This window comes from Loxodonta africana, chromosome 17 (genome assembly GCF_030014295.1).
Source record: "Loxodonta africana isolate mLoxAfr1 chromosome 17, mLoxAfr1.hap2, whole genome shotgun sequence".
NCBI classification, from domain to species: Eukaryota; Metazoa; Chordata; class Mammalia; order Proboscidea; family Elephantidae; genus Loxodonta; species Loxodonta africana.
In genome coordinates, this window is record NC_087358.1 from 62,574,110 (window position 1) to 62,598,261 (window position 24,152).

Consider the following 24,152-nt stretch of genomic DNA (forward strand, 5'->3'; position numbering starts at 1 on the left):
AGATTGACTCAAGATACACCCTACACCAATACCACCTCATTAATATAACAAAGACAAACCATTCCCAAATAGGATTATAACCACAGGCAAAGAGGTTAGGATTTAAAACATGTATTTTTAGGGGACACAATTCAACCTATAACATCATGGTATTTTCAATCATCTCAAGCATTCAAAAGCTGACAATGAATAAGGAAGACTGAAGAATTGATGCCTTTGAATTATGGTCTTGGCAAGGATATTGACCATACCATGGATTGCCAGAAGAATGAACAAATCTGTCTTGGAAGAAGTACAACTCGAAGGTTCCTTAGAAGCTAGATGGCAAGACTTCATCTCACATACTTTGGACATGTTATCAGGAGGGACCAGGCCCTGCAGAAGGACATCATACTTGATGGAGTGTTTCGTTCTGTCGTACAAAGGGTTGCCATGATTCGGAACCAACTCAATGGCACCTAATGACAACAACATCATTACCAGCAGATCTAATTACCTAGCACTTATACCAAATTCATCAAACACGGTCATATAACTGAAAACCAAAAGGAGATTCTTCCACCATTTATGGTTTCTAAAGGAGAGGGAATAGAGTTGGTCTTCCTATTGTGTTCCCCTCCTAACAGAAGACTTCAATATGATTTTTCTTTATTCGCATATATATGCCAGAAGTCAAAGCCTCTAGAAACCTATAGGGAGCCTAGCTGCACATTGGTTAATGATGCCCTCATGGCCCACAAATGAATTAGAAACAGTATCCCTTCCGGATAGCTGAAGGTGCTTTCTGTGTGTTTGTGGTGGTGGTGGTGTTGGGGTAATAATGGAGGATGTGAGTCACTTCTAGTCCTGGCAGATCCAGCTCTGCCGAAAGACACTTTGTTAATTAGCAGAGCCAGGATGGATTCTTGTCCAGACACATGCTCTTTGCTAGGCTGCAAAAAACACACAGACCCTGTCTTAGGTTTGGAGGCAGTGTGCACAGACTACATGAATTTAGTCCATTTTGTACACCTACGAGAAAACAATGCTGACATATAATACTTATGGCGATAAAGGTGGTGGTGGTGGTGGTGGTAGTGGTGACGGTGGTGCCAACGACAGCTTATCAGCTAGACAGCCTATTTTGAGAAAGGGAAGAAGATAATGTAGAGGCAGGCATACAGGGTAAAGTGGTCTACAGTGTTGATAAAGTGTAGGGGGAGGGTGACTAACAGGCATGAAAGAAGTGCAGTTCAGAGAGAAGAATGTGAAAAAATTATTTTAAATAGTATGCCAGAGCAGACTGCTGAAGTTGAGGAAGAATGTCTGCTTGCTGCAGAGGACACCGAATCCCCGGAGGTCTCAAGTGAAAGACGACTTCACTTCAATAGTGGAAGGAAGGTTTGGGCAGCCTTGTTTGGAGCTGATTGAAGAGGTAAACAGCTGAGAAGCCAGGAGGCCAGTGATAAGGTTTCAATCGTCCAGAGAGGAAAGAACAGTACCTGGGGGTGGCCTAGAGATGTGAGGGAAAAGAAAATCCGAAGCTGCTTGGGGTCTGCTGGGCAGAACCCAGTGACAGATTGGAAGGGGAAGAGAAAAGGTCAAGGCAGAGTCAAGGATGACTGGAGTTCCCTGCCTGGGGACAGGACTGATGGTGATGTTTCAGTTGCCACGACGACAGACCTAAATGGCAGCCAGAGAGGCTACAGAGTCCCTCTCTGGGATTCCCCCACCCTTGCTTCTCTGCACACAGAGCTGATCTTCTTCCCCTTCCAAGTACAATATGCTGCTCTATTACTCGAGGTGTGTTTATCACTGAAATGACTCACCCCCCATCGTACCAGAATGCTGTAGGTTGCAATCATGCTTCAACAACACATATTTTTCAGCATTGTTCACGGAGGCAAATACAAACATCTGCACCACCTAATCCAAACCCATTCATATGAAAGATAAATAAAAATATTCTAACCTTTAGCATTATGCACAATTTTTAATACACAGACAAATTACAGCAGGGATCTGCCTTTCCAGTAGAGAATGTACTATTTTTCTTTGGAAACTAAAGATACCATGAATAAATTTTTTTTTAAATATATTTCTTTAAAGTATTAATTTTTTAAGCGCCCAAAATCACTACAAACCAGGGAAAGTACCGATTTATAAATTATGTTCTAGGCTATAGTATACATTGTGAATTTGCATGCATATTAAATGCAAATAACCAGAAAAGCTCAACATTAAGGTTTAAAATTTATATGTGCAAAAGACAATAAATTCTAGCATTCAAATTCTTCCCAGAAAATATTAACTCCCCACATCCCACGTGAGCGTCACATAGTCAGCTGAGCAGTCTCCTTGCAGAGCTTGAGAAGTTAGTATCTTAGTTCGATCAAAACTTGAATTATCCATGCCAATCCCACTCACCAGGCGAAGCAACAGGACCACTTGGTACTGTACAGATGTGGGGTGCTGATGGTACCCAGATTTTCAACCAGATTATTTTACTAATAATTTGACCAAAAAACAAAAACAGTCACCACTGAATCACTAAGGAAATCCTTACTCCACTGTACAGACTCCAACATTGAGGAAACACGGCAAAATACAGCTGATTCTGCTCTTTCACTGAAGGAAAAATAAGAGATTTAAAGGGGTTTCCAACTTCCACCTAACAAGGCGCTCAACAGTATTTTAATCCATTCTACTAGGTAGGCGGGGCTGTTTGATTTTGACTGAAATGTAGAAAATATTTATTAAATATATTAAATCCCTTTATTTAATAACTTATCATTTTGGAGTCCAGGATTTACTTGAAAGCTGTCTTTCCTTCCTGATATGCATTTAAAGCATGTTCATAGTCAACTCTAAGAAGAGTAAGAGTTAATTGTACTGTTAAAAAAGAGGAGGGACTGATGAACAGATCTCGGGTAGCTGAACATCTGCTCAGTCATACCCATTCTTGGATGTGGTCTTGCTGTGAATTCACTTAGAAAGTGAATTCTCTGTGCCTGCTAAGTCTTAGGGAATGGAACTGCCCCTTTGCTTATGGCCAAAAAGCACAAATCATGCTGGCAGCTCTAATGAAGCAAATATCCATTTAAAGTGTAGATCAAACAATTTTATGGGCTGAATATGACACTGACCACTCCTTCTCTGGCTCCTCTGCCTTGGCCTTTTCCCGAAGCAGCTCACAGTATTTGCTTTCCAGCCTCCATTCTTGGCCCTCTTCGCTCTGTGACATGGAGTGTTTATCCACACACCGGGATCCAATTACTGTATGCACACAGATGATTCCCAGATCTACACTTCCTTCTGCAACCTCTAGCTCTTAGCACACTCCTTCGTTTATTGCTGTCTGTAGGATCTTCTGGGAGAGGGTCCTGTAAAGGGGAGAGACGGTAGCATTTCCAAGAAAGAACTGATCGCTTTCCTTAACAAATTTCTAACTCTTGCAAGCTGCTCCTTTTCTACTGAAGATTCATAACTGGGAAGAGAACTGACCCACTCCATAAGGCATTTGGACAATCCTTTGGATTCCCTGCCTTTTTTGGACTGGTGGGCTTGGAAGGCAGCAAGCCAGCCTCAACCTAAAGTTATCTGTAGCTTCTCTTCATCTTCTATCTTTCCTATCAATCCTGTCACCAAGTCCAACCCCTTCTCATTCTTCCTTCTTTAGCTGAAGTCCTTCTCATCATGCGTCTGCATTCTTCCTTCTCTCTGAGCTATTTTATAACCCACAGCAAGAATCATTTCCCCCAAGTGTCATTCTGATCACGTCGCTTGTTGCCAAACATTCCAAATGTTTCTTCTTAAATTAAATTTCAACCCCGGATCTCAAGTCTACCAGCTGACTTCCTTCTTCTCCCTGATTGCCTTCCTTTCTCACTGTCTCCCAGCTCCCTTTCTCTGCTTCTGTCTACTGCACCCTCTGCTCTCCAGATGGTTGGACAAAGCCATCTCTCACCACTTCTCCCCAAGTGTGTTCTGCTTTCATTCTAATCTCTACTCAGGACAGTCGCCCTTAAGACCGAAAAAAAAAAAAAAAAAGACATCTGTTCATTTTTCACTGGAAAATTTCAAGAGCTGGTAGGTTTGCTTTGATGTCATCTCTTAAATAACTGACTCCTCCTGGTTTTCAACCACCCCTGACTGAGATCATGAGGTTTGGGTTCATGTCCTCAGCTTCACATCCCAGAAATCCTGGGGCAAAAAAGTATTATTACCTGATTAATCACTATCTTGACTTCATGTCAAAGCACTCTTATTTTTATCTTTTCTCAAAAAGAAGTCTCAAATTAGAAACCTCCCCAAAGTTTAAACTTCCCCCTTGGCTAATTCTCTTAAGACATGTAACCCTATCTAAACAAGCATTATTATGCAGCATATCAGAATACATTTCCTATTGTGATTTATGCACATTATATAGACATATATTTATGGATATATTTTTGAAAAACTTTAAAAAATATTTAATAGTAATTCAGTGGGTAAATGAATACTCTGCTCCTTCAGGAACGGCGAGGAGCCATTCTAGTACTTTTTGAAAACCTTTGTTAAGTGTAGCCAGTAATATGGGATGAAAGAATGCTAATGTTTTTCAGTCATGACTGGCAAAAATATAAATTTTTTAAAAATTAAGACTTTAAAGTTCACCTGCATTAAGCTCTTGCTAATGCAAGCAGGAACTATTTCCCAGGATTGTGAAGTGGCTTAACATCAAGACATGTCACAACCTTCATCCAAATTATTCAGAGCATACCATCGATTATTCTGAACCTCTCAGAAGATGAAACAGGGAAAGGCAATGAAAGTGAAGAACAAAAGGAAAAATGAAACATACAGACCTCAGGCTAAAAGTACAAAATCCTTGAGAGGTTGTTAAGGACATATTTGAAGCCTGGAAAATGAGAACAAATCAGCAGGCCCATTAGCTGAACAGCAAATTAAGGAGCCACTGTTTCCTGTTTCAGCCTTGACTACAGAGGGCACCAAGTGGCCATGCTCTCCACCCTCTGCAGAATGAGAGTTCTCTGCCACGTATTCTCAAGTGCCTTTCTTCCTTTCTAGATAATTTAGTGAAAGAGTGACTGTCAAGTCCCCACCTTTTCCTAAAACATCACTGCTGACTTTCCTAGGAGTATGCTAAAGGGGCAGCAGGAAATAATCAATTGAAGATTCAAAACGCAAGCTATATTTCAAATTAATTTCAACTTCTCTTTTTCTATTTATTAACAAATAGCATTTGCTGTATTGAAGATTTATTGTACTCTTCTTAATCCTTGAGACAAAATGGTAACTCACAAACAGAACAGCCTCTGAATTTAAGAAGTAGACCAGATCCCACAATTATATACATGGTTACCATCTCATCTCATGAAGAGAGAGTTGAGATCAGCTCTCTCCAGTGCCTGGACAAGGCAAAAAGTCTAGAAGACCTGATGTGACCACATGAGAGGTAACTAAAAAAAGAAAAAAAAAAGTCTATATTTACACCAATTTACTCATAACACAGTTTCAACTGTTGAACAGTTCCAGGCTCAGAGGTAACTGCTTTCAACTTTTTAAGTGATTACTTTGAAGTTTGCTTCAACATCTGGAAATCAGAGCTTCCAAACTGGTAGATCTTGGCACACTGCTGTGCTATGAATTGACTCCAGGTATGTTGTGAGGTATGGCTCACCAGCAGCCTTAGACAAACCAGGTGGGGCCTGAGAGAGCTGAGGCATCCAGCCATCAGTTTCCTGCAGACCATGGTACTCACTGCTCCACCAAAAGGCATTCAGCATTTCCCTGGATGCCCGCTACAGCACGTGCTAGAGAAAACACCACTGCCCTTGGTGGAAAAGCATCCTATGGAGTTGCTAGGAAAGCTTGCATTACAGGTACCTACAGTGCAGCTGGCTGAAGGTGGGGATCTAGAAACTTGAGGGCGGGGTTCCTGGTGGGCAAGCCTACAAATGGCAACTCACCAAATCTGGTTTTTATGGGTATCAGATACTTCTGCCCATTTGGTGGCTAATGTGACTTTTTTAGTGGCATCCAAGCTAGCTACGGGTAACTGCTCTAACAATGAACACACATTTTACAAATTAAGGTTTCATCATATTTTTAATTACTCTGTAGGAAGAAAAGTCAATTGGATCTGAAATCCATTGGAATTATTGTAATATCAAATTTATTTAGCAAAGAAACCAGGTAGCTAATGAATTTGTTAAATATAATTTTAACTGCTATAAATTTGGAATGGTAGTAAAAGGTTTTTTTTTTTTGTTTGTTTTTTTTCTTTTTTCAGTAAAAGGGCTGGAGCTTTGTTTTGTTTTGTTTAATCACTCCTGTGCAGTGTCTCATTGATAGTGGATAACAATAATTTGAAGTAAGAGTTACTCAAATCTTGATCAAGAATTGTGTTGAAACTATAATTAATAATGCACAAATACCAGAACATAAAGTAGATAACTAGGAGCTCCTAAAAATTAAACACTTATACTCAACAAAAGACTTCAATAAAAGAGTAAAAAGAGAACCAACAAACTGAGAAAAAAATGTTTGGCTACCACATATCCAACAAAGGTATTATCTCTAAAATCTATAGAATATTTCAATACCTCAACAACAAAAAGACAAATAATCCAATTAAAAAATGGGCAAAGGATATGAACAGACACTTCACCAAAGAAGACATTCAGGCAGCTAACAGACACATGGGAAATGCTTGTGATCATCAGCCATGAGAGAAATGCAAATCAAAACTACAATGAGATACCATCTCATCACAATATAACTGGCACAAATCAAAAAAAAAAAAGAACAAATGTTGGAGAGGTTGTGGGGAGGCTGGAACTCTCATGCACTGCTAGTGGGAATGTAAAATGGTGCAACCACTATGGAAAATGATATGGTGCCTCCTTAAAAAGATAGAAATGGAAATATCATACTATCCAGCAATCTCACTCCTAGGAATATATCCTAGAGAAATAACAGCTGTCACATGAATAGATGTATGCACACCCATGTTCACTGCAGCATTATTGACAATAGTAAAAAGGTGGAAACAACCTAAGCACCCATCAGCAGATGAATGGATAAACAAACTATGGTACATACACACAATGGAATACTATGCAACAATAAAGAACAGTGATGAATCTGTAAAACATCTCACAACATGGATGAATCTGAAAAGCATTATGCTGAGTGAAATAAATCAATCACAAATGGACAAATATTTTATGAGACCACTGTTATAAAAACTCAAGAAAAGGTTTAAAAACCTAAAAAAAAAAACCCAAAGGTTTACACATAGAAAAAAAAAGTCTTTGATAGTTACAAGGGAGTGCAGGGGTGGAGAGGTAAAATTACTACATAGTGGTCAAGCGTTAACTGTGGTGAAGGGAAAGACAACACACAGTATAGGGGAAGTCAGCATAACTTGACCAAGGCAAAGTCACAGAAGCTTCCTAGACACATCCAAACACCTTGAAGGACCAGGATACTGGGGCCGAGGGCTGAGGACCATGGTCTCGGGGGACATCTAGGTCCATCAGCATAACATAGTTCATAAAGAAAATGTTCTACACCCTATTCTGGTGAGTAGCATTTGGGGTTTTAAAAGCTTTCAAGTGGCCATCTGAAAGACCAAAATATTCATCCCATCACATTCAGGGCAAAGGAGAAGGAAGAAAACCAAAGACATAAGGAAAATACTAGTCCAAGGGACTGATGGACCCCATGAACCACAGCCTCCACCAGCCAGAGCCCAGAAGAACTAGATGGTGCCTGGGTACCACCACTGACAGCTCTAACAGGGATCACAAGGCAGGATTCCAAACAGAGTGAGAGAAAAATGTAGAACAAAACTCAAATTCCCCAAAAAAGATCAGATTTAACTAGTCTGACAGAAACTGGAGGAATCCCAGAGACTATGGTCCCTGGAAACCCTGTGAATTCAGAACTGAAGCCACTTCTGAAGTCTACCCTTCAAAGATTAAACAGGACTATGTAACAAAAATAACACATGCAAGGATCCTGCTTCTCAGCTCAATGAAGTATACAAGACCAAATGGGCACCACCTGCCCAGAAGCAAAGACAAGAAAGCAAGGAGGACAGGAAACTTGGACTAATGGACATGGGGAACTTGGGGTAGAAAGGGAAAGGGGGAGAGTGCTGACACACTGTGAGAACTGCAATCAATGTCAAAAAGCAATGTGTATAAATTCCCGAATAAGAAACTAATTTGCAATGTAAACTATCACTTAAAACACAATAAAATTAAAATTTTGTTTGTTTGTTTGTTTAGCCATTTCAGGAATATAAGCTAATATAAAAATAAATTATGTTCACGAATGCAAGCGCAGGTTTCTCATTTAAAGATCTGAAAAGCTTTTATTTGGAAATTTTGTATCTATTCAGTCTTCTCCAAATATTCTCCAGCTTGCCACATTATTTAGTATAAGTGACTATGTGTGCCATAATGAGGGAGAAATTCAGAAGCAGTGATTTAAATAATATGCTTATATTATAATAATGTTATATTACTACTTCTTGGTTTTTCAATTTTACATATTGTCTATTAACCTCCTAATGAGGAAGGTGAGGATTTAGTTGTCTTTCATACACAGGTGCATACTCCATGCTCCAATCCTCTCAAAATCATGTGGTAATGTCAGCTGCATTAAATATCTGTTTACATCATTATGGCTACTGAAACACTATTGATAGCTGAATCATTTAGTGTATCGTTACACTTTCTTTTCTGCACTTTTGTTTTCCCTGGAGTTAATACCTGTTACATTTTATCTTTAGTTTTCTATGTACTTACCATTTTAGTTTTCTATGTACTTACCATAAGGTTATTTACCCCTATAGTCTCCCCAGATTTGTATATCTCTTCTCAGTACAAACACATTAGGTGTTTTATAAATTTTATTATCTTGAAGAAGTCTCTGCTGGACCCTCTACCACTCCAGTTTCAATGGTTGACCAACGCTCCTTGGTGTATAGCTCGAGATCTCTTCTCACCAGCATCTCAGCGACTCCTCAGCTGGCTCCTGTGTTGGTCCTGTCTCTGAGATCTCAGGTCTTTTTATTAGTAAGCCCCGTGATTTACTGGAGTACATTTTAGTGTTCTAAGGTTTCAGAATGCTGTTGTGGTATTTCCTTTTAATCTGGAAACTTCTACCTTTGGTTGTGGGATTACTGAATTGTCCCTTTGAAGGTTTTCCATCTGACATTTTCTATATTCTCTCATCTGGAATTACTATTTTTAGACATTGGACCTTCTGGGCCAATCCTATGAATGTCTTTTCTATTATCTTTTCCTTTCTTTCTTTTCTTCTTTTTTCTACTTTCTAGGAAATTACCCTAGCCCTTATAAATTCTGTTCTTATTTCATGGTTGCAATATTATGCCTCCCTAATGATTTTTTTTTTTTTTAAAGATTTCTTCTTTATACAAACGCTCAGTTTCATCGAAATTTTTTTCTGTTTCCACGTTCTAGTCTCTGTCTCTCATAAGAGAGGCTTTTCTCAAATGTCTGACGGTCCTTGGCTGTTTGACCATACTTAAGGGTGGGGTACTACAGAGCTGATGGGGAGGTTTGGGGGCTTCCTGATATGGAATTTATTTTAGGGTTGTTGTTCTTCTTGGCCTCTTTTCCTGCAGAAGCCTTGATGTCAGTATCCTCTGGTCTTTTTATGTCAGATCACTAAGGAGTTCTTTGGAGTTTCCTACAGTAAGATATCCTGGCTGCTCGCAGGCTAAGGTGCAGGAGAAGAAGGTGGCTATGGTTCTCAGGATTTGGCAATCAACAGAAATCCCTCTGATTTCAAGACTATAAGATGGATTTCAAATTTTTTATTGGCTTCCAATCCAGAAATCTCCTGTTTCATCATTTCTATAGAAAAAAGAGTCTCGTCTATCTGTCAGAGTGAAGAGAAGCAGTCACTGGCCTGTATAAAGTAGGGGCCGATCAACCCATATGCCTCTTTTAACCTCACGTCACCGTTATTTCTAGCGGTTCTTGCTGCTGAAAATTCCTGAGTTTTTGCAGGATTCCTCTGTGTAAGTTGGGTTGCTTTTTCCTTTTCTCCTCTGTTAAAATTCAATTTTTCTCAGGCCTGCTAAGTAAGTTAGCGTGCGTCCATCTGCATCTCAGCTTACAAAAGGCTGTGGCTATTGCCTCATTTCCTTGTTCTTGTAGGTCTGTGTCTTAAAAAAAAATCTCTTAAGTGTTACAGTAATTTGAGATCTGGAGAGGGCCAAGAGCAAATATATGGATTTGAGTGGCCATCTTTAACCCAAAACCTCTCAGTCACTCTTCATCCTTACACACTGACTCACTTCTCTCACCGTTAATTAAGACAAGTCCCAATGTTTTGAGAGGAACAGGGAGTAGGAAAAATAGGAATTTGAGGATTTAGGGGAAACTATATTTCATAATTTCATGCTCTGATAAACCAGTATATCTCATTGTTTTAACAATGTGTTGGACATTGTGAGAAATGAAAACATGTCCTTGCTTCTAAAAAGCCTCTTAAAAAAAAAATCTCAAAATGGTTAACTGTTACACAGGTTCTTGAATTGATAGCATAAAAGGGGATTTCAGAGGGGAAAATCAGCAGGCAATAACTTAATACAAGATCAGAAGAAAGGGACTTATAAGTAGAGGTAAACTCAATGGAGAAAAAAGGGCTCAAACTCAATTTTGAAAAATACATGTTACAGACATTTCTTCTGCAGAGTCTGCATAATGTGAACTACATATAAAGTGATCAATTGATTGGGGAGGGCTGCTATCATTTAAAAATATGCACTTCTACTTACAACACAGCTGCTTAAAGTGTCTTTATACTCAGTTTCTCTAACAGTAGGAGCCCTGGTGGCACAGTGGTTAACCGCTCAGCCGCTAAGTGAAAGGTCAGAAGTTCTAGCCACTTTGCAGGAGAAAGATGTGGCAGTCTGCTTCTGTAACGATTCAAACCAAAACCAAACCCATTGCCATCGAGTTGTTTCTGACTCATAGTGACCCTATAGGACAGGGTAGAACTGCCCCATAGAGTTTCTAAGGCGAACCTGGTGGATTCGAACTGCTGACCTTTTGGTCTTAACCACTGCAGTTCCAGGGTTTCCTCCATAAAGATTATAGCCTTGGAAACCTTATGGGGCAGTTTTATTCTGTCCTATTGAGTCACTACAAGTCAGAATTGACTCCAGGGCAATGGGTTTAGTTTTTGGTTTATCTCACAATAGAGGGTCATAAAAATGCAAAAATGATTTTAAAAAACATTTAGCTACAATCTTGTGGAAAGAGACATGGTAAAATTTTTGTTTAGGGATGTTCTTGTTTTGAAGTTACACTCTTACAGAGATTGGAAACACCATTATTGTCGAAATAACGAGGTAAAATAACTTTGTTCCTGTGAGCCTGAAATGCTTTAGTCCCTCATACAATTATCCTGCTGAAATAATTATCTTTATAACACAGTATTTGATCGTGCACAGTTTTAAGGAAATGTAACTACTGCCTGAAGGAAACAAACTCTAACTGGATGGACAGAGACATGACAGGAAGGATTCCAAGAAGAGCATTGTACATGTTCAAAAATGGGATGAAGCAATGAAGAGGCTTTCAGTAGGGGATAAATGGGAGTTAAACACAGATGGGTAGGAGGTGATGTCAGAATGCAGGAGTTCCCCAAAGCCAGGTTATGGAGAATGAACTCTAAAGTACTATGAGACTTTATCTTTTTAGACAAAGAAGAGACACTAAAGGTTTCTGAATAGGCAGAAATGTCATCAATATGGTGTTTCAGGAAATTTAATCTTTGATGGCTGCATAGACTAAAAGTCTATAATCCAAAGATCCAAGGTCCTGTGAAGCTGGGCTGGATAGCCTAGCAGCAGAAAAGGAAGAGAAGTTGCTTCAAAAAGAGAATCAATGAAATTGAGTAATCCACATTTACAGGTTTTTTGGGGGCTTAGGTACAGGCAGTCAAGTCAGAGGGATGTGGCTAGATTAGTACTGATAAAAGGACTTACACTGCCAGTTGTTTTTAAATGAAGTCCATGGATCCTTTGGGTTCTTCCACTCAAGAAACATTTACTGAGTCTCTACTATGCACAAGGCATACAGTCATTTCTTATCATTTGTCTCATTATCTTATAAGCTAAATGTAAAAAACCCCAGTTAATTGATTTCACAGACTGATTGATGTTCTTCTGTAAGACTAACAGATTGATTTTTTTATAGACAGTAATGCTCACTCCTCCATTATGTCCTTCTCCTTTTGTGCATAGCCCAATCGACTTTAGGGCCAACTCAATACAAAAAGCAGAAGAAAGGCATTAAAAGAACAAGGTCCATTAGTCCCAATATTGCCTCAATTACTTTAATTCCATTTTTCCTGTTCATATTACTTCTCTAATCAATATCTTCCTTCAGTTATTCATGTTTACCCTTCTAAAAAATCTCAGCTAATAGGATTATGGTCTTTTGAGCTCAGTGGCAACTGAGTCTCATAAATATATTTCTGAAGTCATGACTGTCTCCAGATCTGCAACTGAGAAGCCTTAAATTGAATCATGTTTTCCAGAGGCCAGCTCACATACACAGCAGAGCATCTTACTGCAATATAGGTGCCTTTACTTCTCATGCCATTTGTTACTCACTGACAAGAACAATCACGTGTGGCCTAATGGCTTTCTAAGTTTTTTCTTCCCTCTCTAAATCTTAGGGTAGTTTAACTGATTTTCAGACTGGGCCTCTTTTCTGTATATATTCCTGCCTTTTTTTAATGCAATCCCTCCCGCTTCACCGGCAATTTTTCTGCCCCGCAAGTTTCATCTGGACATGACATCACCACTGGCTCATCCACATGACGGTTAATCAATACCCCAGTTTCACCTCTGTAACTGCTTTACAAATTAACATAACTATGTTTCCCTCCATTCTTTTAAGAAACTTTAGTGCAGTATCTACTCTATGCAAAAGTCCCACTTTCCGCACAAACAGGACATGTTAACAGTTACATAGCCCTTGCCTTCAACGTGTGTGCAGTCCTTCTTGGGATGTTATTTAAAAAAAAAAAAACCTTGTGATATAAAGAAGCATGTGAAAATTGTGATGTGAAGGGTGCACTGAAAGCTCTACTGGTGTTCAGAAGGGGTAAAATTACTCAGGAGTACAGAAAACAATTGATAGAGAATGTATTTGAGTGAGGTCTTAAAGGATGGGAGGATTTTTAAAATGGGAGCTAGGAGGGAATGGTAACAAACTGCGTGCAAGAACAAATCCACCTGAGCAAAAGATTTATACAGAGTGAATAAAAGACAGAAAAGGCTGAGATCTTCGAGAGCCATGTAAGGAATGTCCAACTTGCCTTTGGTAGCAGGGAGACCATTGCAAGGGCCAGGAAGGAGAGCAGGACATAGCCCGTCCTGAAAACAGTCATCCTCATTGCAGGTTGTAGATGCACTGAAGACAACTACAATTTTGCAGACATGAGAAAGGAAGGCTCAGAAATATGTAGAAAGATCTTCAAGATTTGCGTCTTGCCTTCCTGTAGAGCCTCATCTAGTCTCACCTTCCCTTTCTTGCTTTATGTTCCAGCAAAGCCCAAACAACATGGGATATACAAACATACTATGCTCCCTATAGTCATTGCCAATCCCACTCCATCTCCTTTGGAATGGTCTCTCTCCTCCCCACTGCTCCATCTGGCAATTTTCTACACCTTCTTCCAATCTCCACTCAAATACTATCTCTATAAAGCATTCCTTGACTCCTAACAAGGAGACTTATATAGTAAGTACATATAATACATAGCTCCATCGCAGCCGTAATTTTTGCATGATCGTCTCCCACCTAAATGGTAATATCCTTAATGGCATCGTCAGAGCAATTGCTGGCACATGTGAGGACAATACATGAATGAATGAATGATGGATGGATCGATCGTATGAACAAACAAAAGAAAAGAGAAGCCTGAAAAAGGATGGCTGTTGATAAAATAGAAAAAAGAAGTAAAAATGTGAAAGAACTGTAGAAGCCTGACAGAGCTTGTGATAACTAAATGTAGGAGAAGCAAGGATTGAGGAGCTTCTAAGTTCTCTTCCAGTAACCCACTGCTTTTCTTCGTTGCTTTTACATTATCAACTTACAAGTATTGAACATAAACTCGTGGATTTAAAAGAAACAAAGATGTAACCATGACAGAGATACAGGCAGGATAAGAACCCAGGGTTGAGAAAGTAAACAGTAACATTCATATTTTAACTTATTTATGTACAAGCATTTTCTGAGAAAGTTTAATAGAATCTTAATTCAACACATAACTTCTATACATGAAGTATTTCCCATAATATCATAAAACTTCCAGAGATCTAAAAAAACTACCATGTTAATTATTAATTAAAAAGACATAAAAGTCACTTCCCCTTTTTTAAAAATTAGAACTTAACAATGAATACATTATTACCAATTCCACCAAAGTCTTACATCAGAGTTTTCAGAAATCTAAGATTAGTGAAATTGGAGAATGCAAAATGGGAGTGAAGCAAAGACTAAGCAATGATATATTAGTTTTTATTATTCAAGGCACTTAAGGTTTTATTTCTGTGCTATTTTCTCTTTAATAATAGAGAATTACTAGGTACACAAAAAATAACCAAGTTATTAAAACAAGATTTATTAGGATGTTATAATTGTAGCGGTGTGTACTTTAGAGTAGTTAACAAGGTATTTAAGGACATTTTAATTACCAGGATGTAATTGTTCACCCAGCTCCAAGATTGAGAAAAGAACTCTACATGTAATCGTCAATGACCGAAACAAATGGATTGGCAGCCATTTTAATGAAGTGCTACAGACATTTCATAAACCAAACAAGGAGAGCAGACGTGGAAAATCACAGAAGGCCTCTAAGCGAGGGTAGTAAGCTCTTGAATAAAACAGAAAAGCAGGCAGCGGAGGCACCAGGATGAAGTTATACATCCACATATGGCGTGTGGTGAAACAGTGCCGGCACGCATCACACGCTCCATAAATACTCGCCATTTGATTTACCAGTTTTCTTAGGACTAATGTCAGTGTGAAAAATACGAATGTGGATTTTTATTTTCTGCTGCCTGTCACCATCTTCTAAGTCCAGTGTTGTGTACGCTTATGTTACCACTTGGCCGGGGGACACCAGGCAGCCTTAGCCTCAAGAGCAAGGAAGCAAGTGGTGGGGTCGGGAAGTCTGTAAGGAAACGGTTCCAGCACGTCTGCAGTACAGCCTTCCGGCAGGTGAGCTGGCCCACACCATCAGTCTCCAGGCCTCAGCCTGACTGCTTACGGCAGAGGCACTCAGCACCAGACCAGAGGCTTAAATGCATTCACAGAGACCGAAGGAAATCTGCCCCTGGTCTTTGACTTCTCTCAGCAGGAGACTTCCTCTGGTATTAAAAGGTCATTCTTTCCCAGAAATTACAGCAGATTTGGCCAGAAAGCACTATTCTAACAGGAAATAATGGTTTTCCAAATAAACTTCTCTATTAAAGAACCGATCATTTAAGTACTACCTCGAGGCCAGTAGCCTCTATTTTATCAATACCCAAATCTAAACATTCAAAAGATTAACATCTAATAATTTCAGGCTCAGAATGCAGAGAAGGGAAAAGACACGACTAGAGCAGGTCTCTTCAGGGTAGCATTTATAGAGTATAGCTAGGGAGCAAAGCTTTAAATGCAATAAGTACAAAGCGATACAGCTGGGAAGAAAGAATAGCCTAGCTAAGTATTATCTAAATGGTACCGAATTAGTTGGAAAGCTATCTTGATGGGCTGATGGAGGCGGCATATAAATTGGCAGTTCAGCATACGAAGCCAGTAGAGAAGGCAGAACAGCGCACACAGAGCACCATATTTTATAACCCCTCACCCACCATTACTTTCAAAGGAAAAATTATATCACATTTACGATGTTGTTCAACTTGGACTATCCTGCATGTAAGAGTTCCCTGAACACAAGGGTCAGCGTAATACCTGCCCACTTCTGGTCACTGCACTTTGCTCTTTCAAATTATATTTGCCCATGGCCATCATGTCTTTACCATTCATTTATTCAACAAATATTAAGCAGCAGGTACTGTGCTGGATTCTCTACTGTTGATTCTTAATTCAAGGAAAATTAAGTCTTTCACCGTTAGATAGGAGTCCTTGGCTGGTGTAAACAGTTAATGCACTCAGCTGCTAATTGAAAGGTTAGAGGCTCGAGTCCACCCAGAAGTGCCTCAAAATAAAGGTCGGGCAATCTATTTCCAAAAAATCAGCCATTGAAACCCCTGTGGTGCACAGTCCTACTCTGATGCACATGGGGTCACCACAAGTCAAAACTGTTTGAAGGCAATTGGTTGACTGGTTACCCTTAGATAAGACCACAAATGCAGCAAGCCCAATGACAAACTCAAAGCTGCCACAATCAACAAAACTCCTAACCTGAGTCTGTCTAGGGAGATGCTTTGGCCCAGTCAGTGAGGCCAGGTTCAGTCTCTGGACCACTGATCACCACCATGTATTTCAGTCTAATAAAGGCAATCAAAGGAAAAGATGGTTTATATATCCTAAGGAAAGGCTGATCCAATGAGGATTGTTTAATCCTCTAAAAAGATGATCAGAAGGAAACAGAAGCAATAAAGGTTAATGGAAAATTAATCCTGGTGACCTGTTTGGGCAAGCGAAAGTTGTGGGACATACATTTATTTAAAAAAGAAAATGCAAAGAGAATTTAGAGGAGAAACTTCAGACAAGGGGACATAGACAAAACTTCAGTTAGAAGAATCTTCAGCATTCACATATTCACATAAATATAGAAAAGATCAAAGCCTTTGATAAGGTAGCAAAGGTGACCCATAGTCACAATACTATGTTAACCATGTAGAAGTTGGAAAGAGGTTTCAAGTGACCAGTTCCGTTCCTTGCCAGTTGTTTACAGAGTTCCCCTTATATAAAGGTACTTTGTAGGTGCTCCCCAAACATGTTAATTCATTGGCTGACATCCTTTACCAGAAGCCCTTAGAACCCCCCGGCATAACTCACACAGATGATGACGTCACTACAATCAAGCTGCATCACTTCTCAAACAATGACAACCTGCCTTTATTTCTGCTTGTCATTCGCGAGGCACACACCATCCCTTTACCTGAGTAAGGTGAGCTTGCTCTCCTCCACGTGTTCAAAAGATGATGTCGTGCTGGCTGCAAAGGACCTGTAAAATAAAGGCCATCCTATTAAACTTTTTTTTTATTAGAAAAAAAATGCAAACATCAAATTAAGAGAGCTACTTGAACATAGGTAAGCAGATGCAAGGTCTTGCTTGAAAAGTCTGAACAGAATACTGTCCTTTCTGTTTCTAGCCATTCCCATTGGCTGCCCTTGGAGAAGGTCTCTGCACAGTGCTAACCTAGTAACAATCAATAAATGTGAAGGTCATACCATAAACACTGCCCTTGCACTGTCAATCTTTCAAAGAATATTTCGGCTTCAAAAGCAGTCTGTGTTGCTACAGAAGCTACACCAGGGCCAGTGCTAGGGCCAAAAAAAAAAAAAAAAACCCACTGCCATCGAGTCACTTCTGACTCATAGCTAAACTGCCCCATAGTGTTTCCAATGCTGTAAATCATCACAGAAGCAGACTGCCACATCCTTCTCCTGTGGAGCAGTTGGTGGGTTGAAACCGCCTATGCTTCAGTTAGCAGCCAAGGGCTTAACCACTGTGCAACCAGGGCTCCTTAGTGCTAGGTCTTAAAAAAAAACAAAAAACAAAGAACCAAATCTGTTGCCTTCAAATTGATCCCAATCTATAAACATCCTAGGACAGAGCTGAACTGCCCCAGAGGGTTTCCAAAGAGAGGCTGGTGGATTCAAACTGCTGACCTTTTGGTTAGCAGCTAAGCTCTTAATCACTGTGCCACCAGTGCCCCTCCGAAATCTGAGAAAGCCTGAGTAAATAAAGCTGTATATGAATTAAGGTCAGTACAACCTACAGTATCATTCAAAAGCAGTTTGGGGGCTAATCACTATTGGGTATACTATTTTTTCTTACAAATTTCCAAGTTGGAGTAAGAGTCAGATACTTATAGGTTTCTTCTCAGCAAATGCATTGCTCGGCAAACTATACAGTACACCTAGATATTGTCATAGAATAAATATCAACTTTATTTTCTAGAAGGCCTTTTAAAGCCTTTTTACTCGAAGTGTGGCCCATGGACCGGCAGCATCGACCTCACTGAGGAGCCTAAAAGGCTGAGGCCGAGGTGCACAGTCCAGCTCTGCTGAAACAGGATCTGCAGCTTAACGAGATTCGTGCACACATTCACGGCAGAAGAGCAGGGTTCTAACGCCCTTCACTCCTTAGGCCTGTATCACAAAATATAATAGGCTGCCTGAAACTTCAGGGCCACTCCCTGGTATCCGTGAGTTAACAATTATTATGGCTGCATGAATCTGATGACAAATATCCTAAAAGCTCTCCCAAAACCTCTTACAGTTGGCTAAATCAACAGAACATGTCAACTAACCCCAAACTGATATCTAAAAGCGTGGCGATTTCATAAGCATTTTGTTTTACGTTCAAAAGACCAGCATCAGAGGCCATCCCTTATTCATTACTGGTTATAACTGAGCACCAATTAGCTGCTCAATAATAACCAATATAGGGCCAAGAGCCCAAAGTCTAGAGGAAGGAAAGACAAATACAGCATAGAAAGCACCTAAACCAGACCTGGATTACCTGGAAGGCTTTGTGACCTGAGCTTTGCAAAAAAAGAAGAGGAAAGATCTTTCAGGAAGGAGCCCACATAGAGACACAATTACTATGGCACTGTTTTAGGAAAATTAACCAGATCAGCAGTGAAAGAGTCACTTGGAAAAAATTTTCATTTGCAATTTTATTCAGTTTTTTCCAACTGCTTTGAATATTTGTATGCACAAGGTATAAATGTGGCAGCCCCCAGGAATGTCTTTTTCCCTTTCAATTCTCCAACCTATAGACAAGGGGAATGGCAAACATCAGATGCAAGAAGCTCTGACTCAGAAGTTGGCTGAACGTTGCAAGGGGTCTGGGATGACAGGACTGTGCCTCCACATTTGCTATTCAATCACACGGTGTCAATGAAACCGCAAACAGCAATACAGGGACCACAAAGAGAATCGCGTTAAGGTGAATACAAAAGTCAGGAAAACGTCTGCAGCAAGGGACACTGGCTATTTGGATACAGGTGCACTTCTGGGAGCAACTGAGGGCTCTCAGTGGGACCAGAGTGTGCACTCCCCTCTTACTGCCTGGCTCTTTTTCCTGTATTTAAATCATTCTCATCCTTCTTCCCTTCCCCCTCACATACTCTTGTGCTATCTCTGACGCACTTTCCTCCCATCTCTAACTCATCTCTCTTCTTTCCCCCTTCAATCCACCTGCTTTTTCTTTTGGGAAAAGGAGATAAGGGAGAGAAGTAAGGACAACAAAACATCTTTCTACTTTTTTTTACTTGATCTCTTTTCCTTTTTCTTCATTAAATCTCTGTATTTCAATTCTCCTCTTCTATGCTCTTTCCTTCCCTAGAGTCAAATCTCTGTTATCAGAACACAGCCAGTCCTCCCAAGCACAGAGCTTAGAAATGATAGGAAAATCGCTGGAATCCTCTTCTGTTCCAGCTGTTCTCAGAGTCCCCTAACCCACTGCCAGGTCAACAGTTGAGAAGGAAACAAAATGCTTTAAAAAATGTAGTAACCCAGCATTTTCTTAGCAATTTTTCAAATGTAGAGCAATTCTGGAATATTCAGTAGCTTGCTGAAAGGGTACAAAAACATAAAGTATACTAGGTAAAAGGCTTTCGTTCTATCCCTCATTTTCCCTGAGTGCATTCCCTCCAACCCACCAGGAATCCAACCCTCTCATTAGTCTTATCCCTCTTTGTGCAACGACCAAAAACCCTTCTGGAATGACTGAAATGTGCCTCATTACCAGTATAGGCCAGATGAATGACAGAGGCAGGAGTTAACCCAGGGCTTCCTGACAAAGACACAATGCAGCACACACAAAGGCTCATTTAATGCCTCACCAGGAAGCCTTACAAGTTACAGCTTAATAAATACATGAAGATTTTTGTAATATAGAAAATGTCTGGTACCACTTCCCACATGAAATATACCTATGGAGAACTCTACAGAATATGCTGTGATAGAGCAATCTCACATATATTCTTTTAACTGCAGGAAAGCAGTTTGGTTTTCTCTAGATATTTCACTGCTTTATTTCCAACCTCTGTGAGCTGTCAGCAAAACTCTGTAGGCATATCTGGTTTGCCCATCCTTTTGACCCCGCCTCTAGATAGCGTCTGGCATATGGAATATGTTCTCAAGATGTTTGGGACTTAATAAGTCAAATTATCAACTGAACAACCAATATAAGCCTAAGACACAACGGAAAGAAGTGTCTGTTAGAAAATACTATCACACACTGAAGCACTTCAAAAATTTTCCCTAGGCTTTTAGCATTGTCACCTAATCGTAAGGTCAGTGTAGGGTCTTGGATGCAACTCACCTATCTAAGACTTAGAATAGGAAGAGGGATTTTATTAAGCATGGTTGCTGATTTCTTTTTTTTTTTTTTTTTCAGCATGAACAACTGACATTCTAATAGCAAATGAGAAAATAGAAAAACTCTAAAAAGCAGACAAAAGTTCTCAAAAAAATACAGTAGCCAACAATAAATTAGTCAGCCCCTCATTTTGTTCTCATACCACTTGGTACACATCTTATTATCACTGATGGTCTCATCACATCATTATACCTCTTCAATGGTTTCTGAGTCATTCTAGCGAACGAACACCAAACCACAAACCACTAAGGTTTCCCAGACAAGCCCAGGGAATTCCAGAATGGACACACCCTACAAAACTGGAAAAAGACTGAACTCCTATGTCAGATAAAGGGAAGAGGAAACCTGACTCACTGAGCCATGACTAGATAGAACCCTGAGTAGTGGTCATAAGGATCTCCATCTCTCTGGATTTACCACAAAATCCAGGACCTTGCTGAGCAAGTCCCCCAAACAGGGACTGCAAATCATTCCATGTCAATCAACCAAGAGTATACTGACTTAGAAGAAGTACAACCAGAATGCTCCTTAGAAGCAAGGATGGTGAGACTGTGTCTTACAAACTTTGGACATGTTGTCAGGAGGGATCAGTCCCTGGAGAAGGACATCATGCTTGGCAGAGTGCAGGGTCAGTAGAAAAGAGGAAGACCCTCAACAAGGTAGACTGACACAGTGGCTGCAACAATGAGCTCAAGCATAACAACGATTGTAATGATGGCTCAGGACCAGGAAGTGTTTTGTTCTGTTGTGCATAGGGTCGCTATGAGTCAGGACCGACTCGACGGCACCTAACAACAACAACATCATACTGGGAGAGCTGACCCAGCCAGCCGTGATAATTTGTTACATCTTATTCTAGATCTCTTAATAATAAATATATATTTCATTACATATATTCAACAATGTTCCAGAAACTGAAATTCACTTTCTTCATGATCAACAACTCTAAGAGGTTCTTTTTTAAGTCCCATGAATGTCACTCGACTATGATTGCCAGTCCTCTGGAAAAGAACTCTCCCAAAACCTATCAGCAGGTCTAAACGTTGCACTCTATCATGTATAGGGAGCCTCCTGTGTTAACTTTCAGCTTCAGACTTGAACCAGTTTTAGCAAATGCCCAGCACACACATTTGACCCTTAAAGAAAAATCTTTAATGGCTCCTGGACACATGTCTTTTAATGTAGACCTGACCCAAAATAAAAGTTTCTAAATGACCTGTGAATGCAAAAGAAAAAAAAAAAAAAAAAAAACTATATTAAAACAATTCCTAGATATTACTTATATTACTACATCTGTATTTGAGATCTAGATTTGTTACTATTCAACAAACAGGGTTTTCTTAAAGAGTTGAAGACACGACTGCATTTTTTAACCTTTTTTCACCCTAAATTTTTATTTCGATGTTTCCAGCAATATGATTTTCTAGATCTGGAAAGAAAGTAGTTGTACTTGCCATTTGCACTGACTACCTAATGTGCTACAGCCATGTTTTTGCACTGGGACAATGAGGATGGCAGAGAGTAGAGAAAAAAGTCTGTGACCTCCCAAGCCTGTTCTGAGTGTTGTTTCCCCCTAGGATTCACACGACAGTTTCTCCACATCAATTCTCTGTTCAGTTTCATCAGTGCCTCAACATCTCTTGATTCCTTCTATTCCACTTCAATAAGCTACTGCTTCTGCAAAGGATAAAAAAAAAAAAAAAAATTCCTTCCAGGACATTTGTGTTCCCGTGTGTATGTGTGTATTCATTTCTCAATTCAATTCTCATATGGTTTCCAAATTAAAGCTCAGGAACAAATAGCATGTGCCAAACAAGACCTACAGAATGAAAATACATGGATGGAGTACTTCCTGCCACCACTTCCACCACATACCTTAAAGATATAACCCAGACGAACTCACTGTGCAGGTGACCTGGTTCAATTCCAAGACAGTGCATCTTGTGTGCAGCCAACATGTGTCTGTCAGTGGAGGCTTATGTGTTGCTGTGATGCTAAAAAGGTTTCAGTGGATCTTCCAGACTAAGACAGACTAGGTAGAAAGGCCTTGCCTCTCTGAAAAATCAGCCCATGAAAACCCTACGGATTACCATGGTCCAGTCTGCAACCGATCATGAAGCTGGTGCAGGACTGGGCAGCATTTTCTTCCGTTGTGCATGGGTCACCTTGAGTAAAGAGCAAACTCAATGGCAGCTAACGTCAAGATCCAATCACACCCTCCAATCAACAAGATCTTCCTGACCAACAAGACCGGGTAAATGCCTTTGTAAGGGATCACCACATATTTTCATAGTTTACAAGGATAAAGCAATTACAGCTTCAGTCATTCATGAATAAATTCTCTTTAAAATTTTAATGAGAACATTAAACTCAGTTTCACTTGGCCTGGCCTCTCTAGAAAATCTGTTAGCCTTAGAGAAAGTTTGTTTTAAATCCAATAATGAATTTGCAGGCCTCTCTGTGCCCCACAGGGCATGACTGGGCCACAAACACTGGCTGCATTATTTCTCTCCTGAACTAGCCTATATTTTTTTAAAGAACTATAGCTTGGTAAATGAGAGAAGAAAACACTTTCTTCTCTGCAATATTTGTGTGCTTGCGTGTGCTCACCCATTTTATATCTGACTTGTCTCCTAATTTGTTTTTTATGTTATACACAATTTTGAGTACAATGTATGACAATAAATGTTAAATGATACTTTCCTGCCATTTGCTGTTAATCATTTTCTACTGCCTCTGTTCTCTCTTGCAATGTGACTGATTCTCACCAAGGCTACCAGCATAGCTTCAGAAGTCAAAGGTGAACAATAAATAACTCCTAGACTTAACATGAATTTCTATCTCTTCCTCTGAAGAAAACCTAGAGCAGAGTGAATGAAAGAGTTTATGACCTTCAGGACCAAGTAGGAGTGAAAAGTTTGTAAGAATTAATATGCAGGCCATTTGTGTATTCAACATTTCAAGCATTTACTGAGCACCTACTCTGCAACCTGCTGAAGAAAGATGGGGCAGTCTGCTTCCATAAAGATTCACAGTCTTAGAAACCCAATGAGGCACTCCTACTCTGCCCTATAAGGTGCTATGAGTCAGAACAGACTCAAAAGCAATGGGTTTTTGGTACTCTACAACAGGAACTGTTCAAGGTACTGGGATAGAGCCAGAAATAAGACACGTAAATCCCTACTCCAAAAGAGTTTACATTCTAGTGGGAGACATGAGAGGTAAAGCAGCAAGAATAAATGCTATAAAGAAAATACAACAGAGTGATGTGATAAGAGAGGCTAGTTTAACCAGAGTGGACAGAAAAAGCCAGGCAGAACAAAAAGGTACAGTACAATCCCCAAGGTAAGAAAGAGCATGGTGTATGTTGAAGAACTGAAAGAAGTCCAGCTTGGCTAGAGCACACTGACAAGGCAGGGAGTGGAATGGCATCAAGAAAAGCCAGGTTGGTCATGGACAGAAGCTTGACTATCGTTCTAAAAGCAATGGGAATCTGTTGAACAGTTTAAAGCAGGACTTGTCATAATGTGTTTTAT

General features: G+C 39.8%; 1 protein-coding gene across 11 annotated transcripts in view; it reads right to left on the reverse strand.

Moving 5' to 3' along the window:
* ENOX1 (ecto-NOX disulfide-thiol exchanger 1) overlaps window positions 1-24,152 on the reverse strand; it is a 744,157-nt gene that overhangs the window by 568,289 nt on the left and 151,716 nt on the right. For 10 of the 11 annotated variants that reach the window (XM_064270093.1, XM_064270088.1, XM_064270090.1 and 7 more), the window contains exon 2: window positions 17,161-17,226. Coding sequence is in view for 2 of the 11 variants with exons in the window: in XM_064270088.1 (XP_064126158.1) it covers window positions 17,161-17,226 (66 nt within the window). In the remaining 9 variants the exon portion in view is untranslated. Of the gene's footprint in view, window positions 1-17,160; window positions 17,227-17,453; window positions 17,514-24,152 lie in introns of those variants that run through there. The other variant, XM_023551263.2, reaches the window with a different exon arrangement.